Source organism: Salarias fasciatus, chromosome 5, assembly GCF_902148845.1.
Source record: "Salarias fasciatus chromosome 5, fSalaFa1.1, whole genome shotgun sequence".
In the NCBI taxonomy this organism is placed as follows: Eukaryota; Metazoa; Chordata; class Actinopteri; order Blenniiformes; family Blenniidae; genus Salarias; species Salarias fasciatus.
Genome location: NC_043749.1, coordinates 13,216,416 through 13,229,909, shown reverse-complemented (window position 1 = coordinate 13,229,909; position 13,494 = coordinate 13,216,416). Strand labels below are relative to the sequence as shown.

Below are 13,494 nucleotides of genomic sequence, written 5' to 3'. Positions count from 1 at the left end.
TACCGTCTTGGTTCCAAACCAACAACATCTACATGGAGATTTAAAAAAAAAAAAAAAAGATCTCTGTGATTTTCTGGCTGGGGCAACTGTCGCCGAGGTTTGGCATAAAGGTAGATTGCAATTGGCTGACTGAAGGCTTGATTGGAGACTCCGCCCCTGAGTTTTAAAGCCGTCCCCCCTCTCGCTGTCAGTCAGGGCTGTACATGTTGCGTTAAGTCCCAGTGGACAGAGTTCACTCCGACAAACATCACACGAAAGCCGGCGAGGAGCTGCGGCGACGCGGAGCAGGCAGAGGACGCTCTTCCAGACAGGTGTGAGATGATCTGAGGCTGAGCACCAAACATTGGCAAAGGTACGACGCGTTCAGATCGTGAGTAAAGCAGACAGGCGAGGGTGATTAGAAAAAAAAAACCGATTCGAGCAGTGGGTGGGTGTGAATGGCGATAATAATCTTTTTACGCGCAAAAGAGAAGCTGAGTGCGTAAAGAGGACTGATGCTTACAAACAGATAGGAGGGTGCACAACACCTATACCTTTAAAATATTAACATGTGATGTTTGCTCCTTGCAGGTTTCCAGTGTTAAACTCGACTCCATGTCCAGAAGAAGAGAGGAATTTAAGTTAAGACAACCCGCAAAACACAGCAGTGCTCCAGAGCTGTGAATGGACGCGGTGGAGATCCCGTAAAAGGACAGATTATTTCCACCATTCTGAGCTTTGTCCCTGGATATTCGCTCACTTTATAAACAAGGCGCAGCCGAGAGCCGCGGAGATGGATGTGGCTGCGGACCAGCCCCGCTGGATGCATCACCACGCCGTGCTGAACGGTCAACACCCGGACAGCCACCATCCCGGCCTGGGCCACAACTACATGGAGCCCACGGCGCAGCTGCTGCCTCCGGATGAGGTGGATGTGTTTTTTAACCACCTGGACTCACAGGGAAACCCGTACTACCACAACCCAGCCAGGGCCAGAGTGTCCTACAGCCAAGCGCACGGTGAGGACGAGTTCAGCTGAGCCGCTTCAAAAATAAAAACTTGAAAATTAACAGCCATGTTTTAAAGATATACGATTTTCCACAAGCTTTTTGAACAATGTGACTGTTCCAAGCGTGAATATAGACTAATTTCTATATATATTGGTGTGTGTTAATGTTATTACTTTCTGAACCACTAATGTTCATAAGGTTGACACTTTCTAACACATTTTCTAATATTTATTGTTCTACATCAGTCACCTCTAAATGCAAATATACTGCGTAAAAATAGACCTTTTACTCTATAGCCTGCGCTTTGTTCAGGATTTTTCCCGTTGATTTGTTAATTTTAGTGCATCCATACTATTTCACTCCTTTAACTAACGGGGAGAATCAACAAGTCTTGGTTATTACTCCACCAGACTCACAGGCAGAAGAAAACCAGACAGAATCAGTGTGCCATACTGATTCTCCATGATAAACACCGTGTCGTTGCTCCGCAGCTCGTCTGACGGGGTCTCAGGTGTGCCGGCCTCACCTCCTCCACAGCCCGGGCATCTCGTGGCTGGACGGGGGGAAGGCGGCCCTGTCGGCCCACCACCACCACAACGCCTGGGCCGTCAGCCCGTTCAGCAAGCCCAGCCTGCACCACCCGGGCTCCGCGTCCCCCGGCGCGCTCTCCGCCGTCTACCCGTGCAGCAGCACCTCGAACGCCGTCTCCGCGTCCTCGCTGACGCCGCCGTCCCACTCCGGCTCGCATCTGTACACCTTCCCCCCGACGCCGCCCAAAGACGTGTCCCCGGACCCCGGGGCCGCGTCCCCGTCCTCCTCCTCCGCCACCAGGATGGACGAGAAGGAATCTATCAAATACCAAGTGTCGCTGCCGGAGGGCATGAAGATGGAGGGCTCCAGCCCGCTGAGGAGCAGCCTGGCTTCCATGAGCGCGCAGACCCCCTCCACCCACCACCCCATCCCGACCTACCCCCCCTACTCCCTCCCCGCGGCCCACGAGTACGGCGGCAGCCTGTTCCACCCGGGCAGCCTGCTGGGATCCTCGTCCGGCTTCTGCACCAAGAATAAAGGCAAGACACGGTCCTGCACCGGTGAGTCTCCGCAAATACCCCAGATCAGCCCCCAGAACCGAGGAAATTAAACCTGGACCTAAATACGCCCGCGTTTGCACGCAGAGATAGATATATTGGTGATCTTATCGAAAGCTTTGCTGTTCGGATCTGAAGCCAGCCAGTGTCAATTTAACTAAGTACAACCTGAAGCAATAAGAAACGTAATTTTAAAACACCCCGCAGCTCTCCAGAGGCAATCCGCGTCTGAGGCACAAAGAGGAGCTTGTTAAAAACAAATTGCCACTTTTGTTGTTTAAAAAGAAATGACCGCATTTTAAATCAAAACGTATTTCTGTTTGTCTTCTTTGCTATTTCAGCACCAACCATGAATCAGATGATGAATGCCATGTCATTCAATATAGCGCGTATTTATCCTCAGTACATTTAAGTTAAATACACTGAACTTAATTAACAAATAATATTGATCAAAGAGAATAAAAATTGAGGAATTTCGCATTTTTTTCTGTAATAAATTTAAACCTTACTGAAAAATTACGAGGAGTTAGAATCATTCTGCTTTTTATTCCAATTAACCTTATAAAATCTATTTATTGAACATTGCTTAATTGGGAATTGGTTAATGCCTTCATTGTCACTCAGTAAGGTAGCTGTCCTGTCCAGTGTGCAGGCTGTGATTTGAGCAAAATTACTATCACCACTTTTGGAATTTCATTTAAAAAAAATAAAACAATAAAACACTGGGTGTGAATGGAGCAGTAATATTTTCCCCGAAATAAATAAATCGAGACGAAGCCCGGAGCTTGCTCTCGACGGATTTCCAACACGGAGCCGCTTTGATAATCCTCTTTTGTTAACCGTGACTTTGTAATGATGTCTGAGCTGGCTGCAGCGCACAGTCAACTGGATCCAGCCCAGAGGTGTGAAAGGAAGATCCGCAGGCGCGCCGAGCCAAAACCTCAGTATTCAGGCTGGGAGTCGCGTCTCTGTTACATAAGACATTTACACATTGTCCTGATTGTTATTTGATTACGGAGCAGGAGACTCTCGGCTTCAGCTCTCAGTTGTGTTTGACCAGCATGTTAGGAGAGACCGAGCAGCAGAACAAAAACTCATGTTGTCCTATTTCAGTGTTTTTTTAATGGACGCTGCTGTTGAGAGAAATAAGGTTTTATTAGATTTTTTTTCTTAATGAGTGGTTTAAATTCATAATGTAATAAGGTGGCTCATTAGAAATACTTCATTTGTTTGGAATATACTATATTAACAGTTGTTTGATATTTAGTATATTTTCTGTTAAAACTTGAAGGAATACTTTGCCTATATTCTTGTTTTGCCTCTGCTAATGTAAGCTACCAAATTTCCCAATACACTGTCTTATTTATAAGTTATAAATTCCATGATGTGCTTTTGTGACTGAGCTAAAAACCCAAATCTGCAGTGAAACCCTCGCCCATCATTAAAAACTTAATATACAGGTTTATTTCATTTACATGCTCACAGCATATGTGGCTTTGTTTTTCTTCAGAGGGGCGGGAGTGTGTGAACTGCGGAGCCACATCCACACCTCTGTGGAGACGCGACAGCACCGGACACTACCTGTGCAACGCCTGCGGCCTCTACCACAAGATGAACGGGCAGAACAGACCGCTCATCAAACCCAAACGCAGACTGGTGAGTGTGGTGCTGCCCCCACCCCCCTCTGCAGGGACAGGGGCGACTGAGTGTGATGTGAAAGGTAGTGAATAAAGAGAGCACAAGGTGAAGGGTGAGGGGGAGAAGGCACAATTCCAGGAAAGTTATATTTTCCCAATCAGCTTCCGGGAATTGTGTTTCCCCTTCACCTCTTGCTTCTTTAGCTCAGCCTGCGAGCAGAGTGAGATTATCTGCGTTGTTTCTCTTATCATTATTACAGCTACTTCTGATAGTGCCACTGATAGCAGGGTCAGCATGTCATCCCTCAAACCCAGCAGCGGCTGGCTGACACTCAGCAGGCCTGCTGGACCTCACACATTTATAGGGCACGGTGTTTTTTTGAGATACTGTCTGGTTTTATTTTCACACAGAGGTTGCAGTCTCCGTTGTGATTTTACAAGTAGTTTTTATAGTAATTTGAGAACATTCTCTTTTTTAAAAAAACCCACTAAAATGCCATTGAATTATGTGTGAAAAAGTGTTACACAATGAAAGGCTGGGAAACAGAATATAAATATTTTCCATCAAACGTTTGCAGCACCGTTTGGACAGAGTCATCTTTTTTTAGTATTATTATTATTGTCCAACTTCATTTTACTTCTGCATTGGTATGCATTAGCCAGTGTTCAATTTCATGGTTGTGGAGAGATTTTTTTTTTAAGAATGCTTGAAAGGAAGACACGTGAATTGTGCTCCAAGTTAATCCCGGTAATTTTAATACATTTGAGAAGTAAATTTGGCTCCATGATAAAATGATGTGTCTGTATATTCAACAAATAATCTGCAGGAGAAATAAAGACGGCATCAACGCTAATATTCTAATAATCCAGGAGTGGTCAGTTAGAAGTCTCAATGTTGGAAATTTCATGAAGCAGTTTCATTTTGGCTCCTGGATGCTTATGGATTACACCAGAGTAACAGTTTATTGATAAAGAGCAGTTTCAGTTTTCAGTCTCCGCCAAAACGCGCATCTTAAACAGACGGATGAGTTAAGTAGATTTCAAGAAGAAATAAAAAAAAAACCTAAAGAAAGAAGACTAGTTTGCAAATACTGTAAATCGTCTTCATGTCAGGGCTGTAAGTCAGTTTGAGGGGGAAAAAAGCGTTTATACAACTTTTTGCGCACAGATTTAGCGCATATAACCACATAATCAGAAACTGCTTAACTATTGGTTTTGATACTGAAAATCTCCCAACAATTTGAGCACTAATCTAACCATGAACACATATAGGGCCATATATCAGGCCCGGCTTCCGTGCAGCTCGGCCGGGGCTGCTGCTCCGGCGCGGCGCGGCGCGGCAGCGGTTGTTTCCTCTCCGGATGTCTGACCGGTCCAGATAACGCAGCAGGACTGCGCCTGCTTCCTGCGCAGGCCTCCGCTCTGAAGGCCCCGGGCGCTCTTTCCACTGGTCAGTCTGCACGGCCACCAGAGAGGAAGAGCAGCACGCAATTACAAAATTAAGGAGAGTAGAAAAAAAATCAATACAACAAATGTGTTTAAAAAAAAAAAAAAAAAAACTGGGACGCAAGATTCTGTCTCCATTCTGTAGATTTCAGATATCTAATCTAAACAGACACCTTTTAAAAATTTTTAAGGATATTTTTGGAACACTTACAGCAAGTACATTCAATATGTCCACAACAATCAGAAATAATCGGATATAAACTTCCAAGTGTCTCATTAGCCTTTTTTAAACAATATAAGAAAGGACTTTAAAAACGTTTTTCTCACTTGAGATTGTGCTTATATTTACCTATGTTTTTTTTTCAAACCTTCCAATAAAATGCTTTGAGATCAAATTAGACATGCAGGTCTGCAGTGGGTTGTAATTCACAAATCATCTTTGAGAATAAAAATACAAGCTCCAGCCGGTCAGATGTTGCTTAATGTCTCTTTAGTGATTGCTGGTTGGAAATAAACTGTAAAATGTCACAGTGGTGTTGGAAACACGCGATGAGGTTTTATTTTCACCAAGCAATTCAATGACAAATAACCATTAGTGAAAACAATCTTCACGTCACCAAGCTGGTCAAATAAACATTATAGAAAGCTCACTCACGTTCATGGTGTATATATTAAAGTATCAAATGTATGGCTAAACTGTGCATAACTCCTGTCTGCCTGTGCTGTGGCGCTCTAATCAAAGCCTGATCTGTGTTTTCCTACAGTCTGCAGCCAGACGAGCAGGCACCTGTTGTGCTAACTGTCAGACGACCACCACCACTCTCTGGCGGCGCAATGCAAATGGGGACCCCGTGTGCAACGCCTGCGGCCTCTACTATAAACTGCATAACGTAAGTATTTGACCGCTGAGCCTCATATTGGGCCCAGCAGGGCCGAGCAGACAGGAAGTAGGCAGGCAGGTTACACTGATTGTTGAGTGATAAGAGAGGCCAGGGTGAGGGAGAGAGAGAGAGAAAGGACAGAAGGGAGAGGAGAGAGAGAGTGAGGGTTGTTTTACTCTCAGACACTGTTGCACTCCTTAGTGTTTTTTTCCCCCCCTTCTTTGTGCGTTATTGTTTCCATGGTAGGCGTAATCCCCTTGAGAGTCACAATGGTGGGACTGTTGTTGAGTGCAACTGCCACAAGGCCGGTCTCCATATGAATAGCATTAAAGCTGGAGGCATCAAAACGGAATATGTGAGGGCCTGGGATGCGCATTTGTGGAAAACAAAAACAAAAATCAGCGAGTCTATTTCACTGACAAGTTTTGCTTTTTGAAGCCAACTTGTAGCTTCAGCTTAACATGCACCATCACTGTGCAAATATATTGAGAACACATCGGTGAAGTGCAGTGTTAGTAGAAGACTGTCCTTTACAAATAAACCCTGCTTGTTGTTTTGTTGAATGCTTTGAAAGCCTCCTTCAACTCTTCATCCTCCCTCTTCCTGACAGGTGAACCGACCTCTCACCATGAAAAAGGAGGGCATCCAAACGCGCAACCGCAAAATGTCCAACAAGTCTAAAAAGTGCAAGCGCGGCGGCGACGGCTATGAGGAGTTCTCCAAAAGCCTACACGACAAGAGCTCCCCCTTCAGCGCCGCCTCCCTGGCCAGCCACATGACCATGAGCCACTTGCCGCCCTTCAGCCACGCCGGACACATGCTCCCCACGCCCACGCCCATACACCCGTCGTTCGGCCACCCGCACCACTCCAACATGGTGACGGCGATGGGCTGAGCGGGCGATTGGAGGCGGCTCCATCACAGACTTGAGATGGTGAAATGAAGAGGGGCGGGCGGCGTGTACAGTGTTACAGACATGCACTTTGTGTGTCTCCATCTTGATTGTCTGCTTACTGATTTATGCCAATGGTGGACTGGAGAGAACAGGTGTGCTGTAAAAGGAAAAGACCTTTTACTTGATATCTATAGGTACCAAAATTAGGCGGAGAAAGATTCTACTTCCTGTCAGACACACACACACACTCACACACACACACACACACACACAAACACAAAAATATCATTGCACCTCACCGTTGTGTCCGTGCTGACAGACTGCAGTGTGGCTGAAATGTGCAAAGCGAGTTACTGTGAATATTGTACATGTGTGAGACTGAAGACGGACGGAGATCTCCTTCACAACTTTAAATGAAAATATGCTGGATTTTTTTGCTCATGGACGATTTTAAAGGAGTTTTCACAAAAAGAAGCACGCAAACAAAAAAAAAAGGTTTATAAATTCTAATTTGACACTGTTTATTATGATTATTGTTATTATAATTATTGTTATTCAGATAATTTATTTTCACAGTTGCTTTTTTTTTTTCCTTTGACTATAATACCTGAATCATAATACGGATGCTGTTATCCCAGTTATGAGTATATTTTTAGCTGAAGCGCCTTGTCTGAGCTGGTCGACATTTATACTCTTCAGAAATAAAGAGATAAAGTTTATTACTCAATCTGTTCTGCCTATTCAATATCGGATGGTTGAATCTCAGAGAGGAGAAAGGATACGTCTGAAATTACAGCCATTGTTTATGAGACTCATAAACGGGACCATAGCCTTCTTTCTTTTTTTTTTTTTGAAGAATTGCTCTATGCGCTGCTACAATTACCATCTTATGTTAACCATCAGGCGGCCGGCATCTTTTTCTGTATTCCTCCTCCTCACCGGAGCATTAGACTGGGGAGTCGGCAGAAATGTTCTCACTTAAAGCTTTTCCATAGATGATGCTAATGTCTCCTGCAGGAGAATATATTTACATTCCTCTACTAATAATCTGTGTCATATTCACCATGCATTCATACCATCCTGCCAGAGTAAGAGCATGTGCTTGCTCTTTGACACCTGTTTGAAAAAAAATAAAATACAAGCTGAGATCTCGTGGCCAATGCATACTGTTGATAATAAAAATAAAAGATATGTACATCTAGCTGTGACGACTGAGCAAACTTATTTTCCTTTATTTCTATAAATTCCTTCTAGAATAATCCCATGATTCATTGCATGTGAAAGGTGAGTTTTCATGTAAGGGACTGATGGAGACTTGATTTGCAGTTTGCCTAAATTAAAGGCATCATTTCATCTCTTTAGGCTGTTTTTGGTTTCAGGCAAAACCTCTGCTTCTCTCTTCCTGCTTTATAATGTAAAGTTCAGCCCTAAACATTCCCAAATGATAAAACTGGTGAAATCTGATACCACACTCTAAACTGGAGTGGATGAAGAAGTCCTAGGATCATGCACTGTTACATTACTTACATTGTATGCAAATATGGGTAAATATACTGTCAAAAAAATAGTGAAGTAAAAATAACTAGTCTCCTAAAAAAGAAAAAAACTTACAGGAATTTAGTTTTTAACTGAATTGCATTGACAATAGAAGATATTTGATTTACGATTGTAATACAAACATTACACACTGACCATGTGATTTGTGAGTAAATGACAATTTGCCTGGTAAAGTAATAAACTAGTTGGACACAAATACGTGGATCAAAAAGTTTTAGCGCTTTTTGAAAATGTTGGTATGATTAGTGTTGACTTCCAATTTTAAAAGCACCGAAGTACATGGTGTTAATTGTATGTACTAGTGACTAAAATTGCACCGTTGAATAGATACGTCTAAAAGTAGTAGTATCCCAAAATCATTTCTATTCATGTATATTAGTATTTTCCTGTTTCCACTCCTGCCAGAAACACAACTGAATAAATGAAACGTTCTCCATATCAGCTGCAACCGAAAGCTTGATCGAAAATCTAGGCTGATATGATGGTGTTGTTGTGTTTACATTTCTTTTTACTTTTATTCGCATCATCCACCTTTCACACCACTTATTGAGTCATTGCCTCTCAAATGCAGTGTGACCTCAGGATCACGATCATGAATTCAATTCTAAGATGACTTGAGATCTGTGTGCAATTCACTCAATTCAAACTGGGACTAATACAGTTATTGGAAGATTGACAGAGGGTCATTCACTATGATGATCTGCTACAGGGTCAACACAAGCACATTTTACAAAGAAAATAAACCATTTGGGGTATTAATGCAGTTCAATTGTCAGCATATTTGATCAAGAACCAGAACTCATGTTTTCCTCAGGGAAGAACTCGTACCATTCATGGAGCTGCCACCATTGGTGTGTGTGACTGGGTGAATGTGACTGATCATGTGAAGTGTGTTGAGACTGCTGTTGTGGCATTTAAATCCATTTTGCTTTAACATTTTTATTTTCAATAGCTGCTCCCTTTCACACAGAGAGCCATCGGGAGTCATTACAACTTCCACTTTCGATTTCATTAGTTTTTATGCGGCTGAACATCCCGCCCCAAATCTAGTCCTCCACAACTGAGGTCGAGGCTCGACGTGATTCACAAACTTCGAGAGCATTTATAATTTATTATCTGTAATAAATTCACATGGACTGAAGACTGAGCTTTAACCTTGGCAGCAGATCTCAAACTTTCTACAAATATAACGGCAAAAAGCATGGAAGTCAGAAGAAGTCTGACAAAAACGTCACGTAGACATTGGAAAGTGTCTGCACCAGTGTAAACTTTCTGCTAAAGGTCTGAGCGCCTTGGGCTCATCTCTGGCACAAATTTCCCTTTTGAAGTATTTGTGAGGGCAGACGTTCCTCGGGAGGCTGAAGGGCGTCTCTGCCCTGCGGCAGCAGGCCTTGAGATTCACAGTTAAGGGTCAACTCAAGTGCAGCCTGCAGCCTCCTCTCCAGACTTCCCTGACCTTTCACCCCAGAAGCACTTACCCTGTCACTCTCCCAAGGCCTCCCACAGACTCAGTGACAGAACCCTTTAAACTGCCACATCCTCCTTGGAAATATGAAGGAGCGAAAACACGCGATACGAGGAGATGAAGAGGAGCCAAGTCCTAAGAGCCACTTTGCTGGACAAACCTCCCAGAGGACCTTTTTGGTGCGAGGGGCTTCAGGACTGGGTGGGCATCCTAAATCAACTCGCAGCAAAGATTTACAGCTCTCACCTTCGTACGGCAACAACTCCTTGAACCGTTTGTTTTTCTACCTAATTCAATTACGAGAATCAAAAACAGGGACAGAAATGACTTCAGAGGACCGAGTTAGCAAACAGATGGAGATAAAGGAGATGAAAGACATTTCTAGAGAGCAGACAACTAATAATGATGAAGGGAAGCGGCGTCGACCAGAGGAGGCACAAAACATCTCATCAACATCACATGTTGATCCTCCAATGATGAAGGTGGGATTCTTAGCGAGTGTTTTTTCAACTCATAGCCATGAAAATATCATTACAATTTAAGAAAATATATTTTAAAATGTTACAGACTTTCTGGTTTCAGCTGTAAACAGAAGTAATAAAATCTCCTTTAACTGCTTATATAGAACTATTATGTACTTTGAGAACCACAGAAAATATATGGTTCATATCCAGTTCAAATGTGATAAACATAGATCCTTAAATGTTAACTGATTCATAAAATAATAAAAATCTATTTAAATGATTGTTCATAACTTCAAATTAGTTTTCAAGAGATCCATTTGCGCCTACAGTTTGCTTCATTTTGCACATAAAATGTAAAATTAAAAAAAAAAAGTAGGTTACCACAGCTATTCTTAATTGTGTCATAATGATTCTTATTTTTCTGTTTTGTTTTTAATCTGAGAAGCCTTTGTGTCAACCAAAACCTTCAGCAGACTTCAAACCATCATGGTTTGTTTTAGTTTCATAGTGAACAATCGTATTGTTACAATGGCTCTGTAACGATGGCAGACTTCATGACTGGATGACTAAAGGTGAGACATTTTGCAATGAGTGGTTTGATGATGGATTAAAAAAAAGAGAAGCTGCAGAAATGCAGAAAAACTGAAAGTAGATGTTTTGTTAATTTGTATTTGTGATGAGCAGCGACTAATGCTAGAGGTGCTTCATATAATCATATACTTATAAGAAGAATATTTCTCCTAGCAGTATGATGCTTCGTTGTCCGTTCACACAATGTCTGCTGTGTTCAGGCCACCGTGTCGATCGGTGGGGCGGAGCGGCTGATGCCATCCAGGGTAGAGAGGTCTAATATGTGTTTATATTGATGAAACAGAAACACCAGGTTGGCCTGCACTTCATCTCAGCCTCAAGCGTCCTCATTTATCCAGCTGCTAATGGTAATCCTCACACGCTACAACAACATTGCCACATTGCCGGTTGTGTTTGTGCAAAGATTCAAAAAACACATTGAAACAGATAAGGCCAATACTCCTGGAGCCTCCGGTCACTTCTCTGAATTCTCCATAAAAGGAAGAATGTCCACTTATGTAATAGCACAGGACAAATTCAGAGATCAGGAAAACTCAGAGTGGGATGTTGTTATTTTTTAAATATTATTTTCAGTTGCTATTTTTTTGGTCTGTAAAAGAATCACACAAGAACAAGAACAATCTGAGATCATAAGAGATGCAGCTTCACAACTCAGGTGCTGATAATTACCTCATAGAAATGCCACGCAGCGGCTGAGAGCTCTTATAAACAACAGTGAGAAGTTTATACAGTGCCAATTGATGATGGTCATGGTTATTGTTCTGTGTCGGTAATCTACATGCAGAGGTCTGGGTGCAACGTTGTCTGTGTTTCTATTCATGCATCTTTTGAAAAAGCAATTATAAGATGGCTTGATGTTTGTATTCTATCATTAAAGTGACTAAGGAATTAGGAGCAACTATATAGAGAGTGTTTTTAGGAACCACTAAGAGAAAAACAACTGAAATTTGTTTTGAAGGGACATAAAAAAACACGAAGACTTCTTTAGGAGACCCGTTTTCACCCTGGTAAAGCTGTAAAGTCAACAAGTCAGGGAGCATTACACAATCCAAAAGACCATGACCCCGAAAATGAAAACTAATTTGGTGATCTCTGCACGCCTGTCCACTGAGTAATACGTACATCACCTGGCCATTTCATCTTCAACATCATACTGAGGATGTGGGACATGTCAGATCGGGTCCAGAGGTGCTCTGCTGCAACGGGGAATGAGCCTCAGCGAGATCTGGGCTTGATACGGGAAGAGTTTTGTCTGCAGGGATCTCAAGAGGACTGAGATGTACAAAAAAAAAACATAAGAGGGATGAGAAGGAGAGGGCCAGTATTATTGATCTTCAGCACCCGAGGGGGAAATGAATGTCAGTGACTAAACTTTCACATCACCAGAGACCCACTGACATGCTCTCATTGGGGAGATCGGCGTGGCTATGGAAATATCTCACCGTGTTGTAGTTTGAACCAGGATTATAACCCCCAGGATTATCAGTTATATCACAAATAATAATGTAGCCATTATAATTGTGATTCCATTTGTATGCGGAGCAAAGAGAGAACGAGCTGAAAAGTGTGACTGAAATACTAAGAAAGGAGACGTATGACACAATCAGGCAGCACAGCCTCCATTAGCCAAAGCTGTAATGTACACACTGCTTTGCCATGTAACACACACTGTACAAATAAACACAATGCGCCAGTGGACTGCGCTCTCCAGGAAAAGGTAGAACATGCTGACACATGGTGCATTCTCTGGAAAAAGTGGGACGCCCTCCAAGCATCCGATCCACAACCACTGACAAGTCCTTTTCAAACTGCTTTTCTTCTCCTGTCTGAGGCAGACAAATTCATCCCTCTTGTCCTCAAACAATCACCTCTTTTCTTCAGCCTGTTGCACCAATGGAAGGAGGAGGGAGGGTTCAGGAGAGAAGCGGAGAGAAATACATCTGCCTGACAGTGCTACACTGTCGGCACTAGGCTAGTCCTGTGTGTTAGGGCCCCTGGGACTGGGCGTCTGGGCCCCGCTATCTTATGACAGAGTTGACAAAAAGCCCAGGGCTCAGCCCTCAGGAAATCTGAGAGGCGGGGTATCTAGGCCGGGAGCGCAGGAAGACGGAAGGAGAGACAAAACATCTCAGGTTTGTTGAACCGATGGTGGCCTATATAGGTATGAAGGCCGGGTTGGCTTGAAAATATATAGTTCATAAAACATGCTAGAAATCGTAAGTGATGGTGTTCACTCAAAGTCAAATGTTGTTTAAGTGTTTGCACCAATTACTGTGTAATCTAGCCAATGGACGTCAGTTTTTAAATACAATGACAAAGAGTTAGGGAGTCGGCTTTCAGAGTGAAGCTAAAACCGTTTTTGCAAGGAACATAACAGCAAAGTTCACAAAAGGTGTTTGATCCACAAATGACTCAATACATGTTCTGTCTCAATTAGGACGGGCATTTAACACTTCTCCTCATCATGCTGTTCACATTTTG

The 13,494-nt window shown here is 42.9% G+C and overlaps 1 protein-coding gene across 1 annotated transcript; it reads left to right on the top strand.

Annotated features, from left to right (window-relative positions):
* Positions 1-206: 206 nt before the first annotated feature.
* Positions 207-8,137, top strand: gata2b (GATA binding protein 2b). The gene is made up of 6 exons (XM_030092205.1): positions 207-352; positions 571-998; positions 1,481-2,080; positions 3,588-3,733; positions 5,925-6,050; positions 6,652-8,137. The coding sequence occupies exons 2-6, from the start codon at positions 773-775 to the stop codon at positions 6,934-6,936; spliced, it is 1,383 nt and encodes a 460-aa protein (XP_029948065.1). The 5' UTR covers positions 207-352; positions 571-772; the 3' UTR covers positions 6,937-8,137.
* The last annotated feature ends 5,357 nt before the right edge of the window (positions 8,138-13,494 follow it).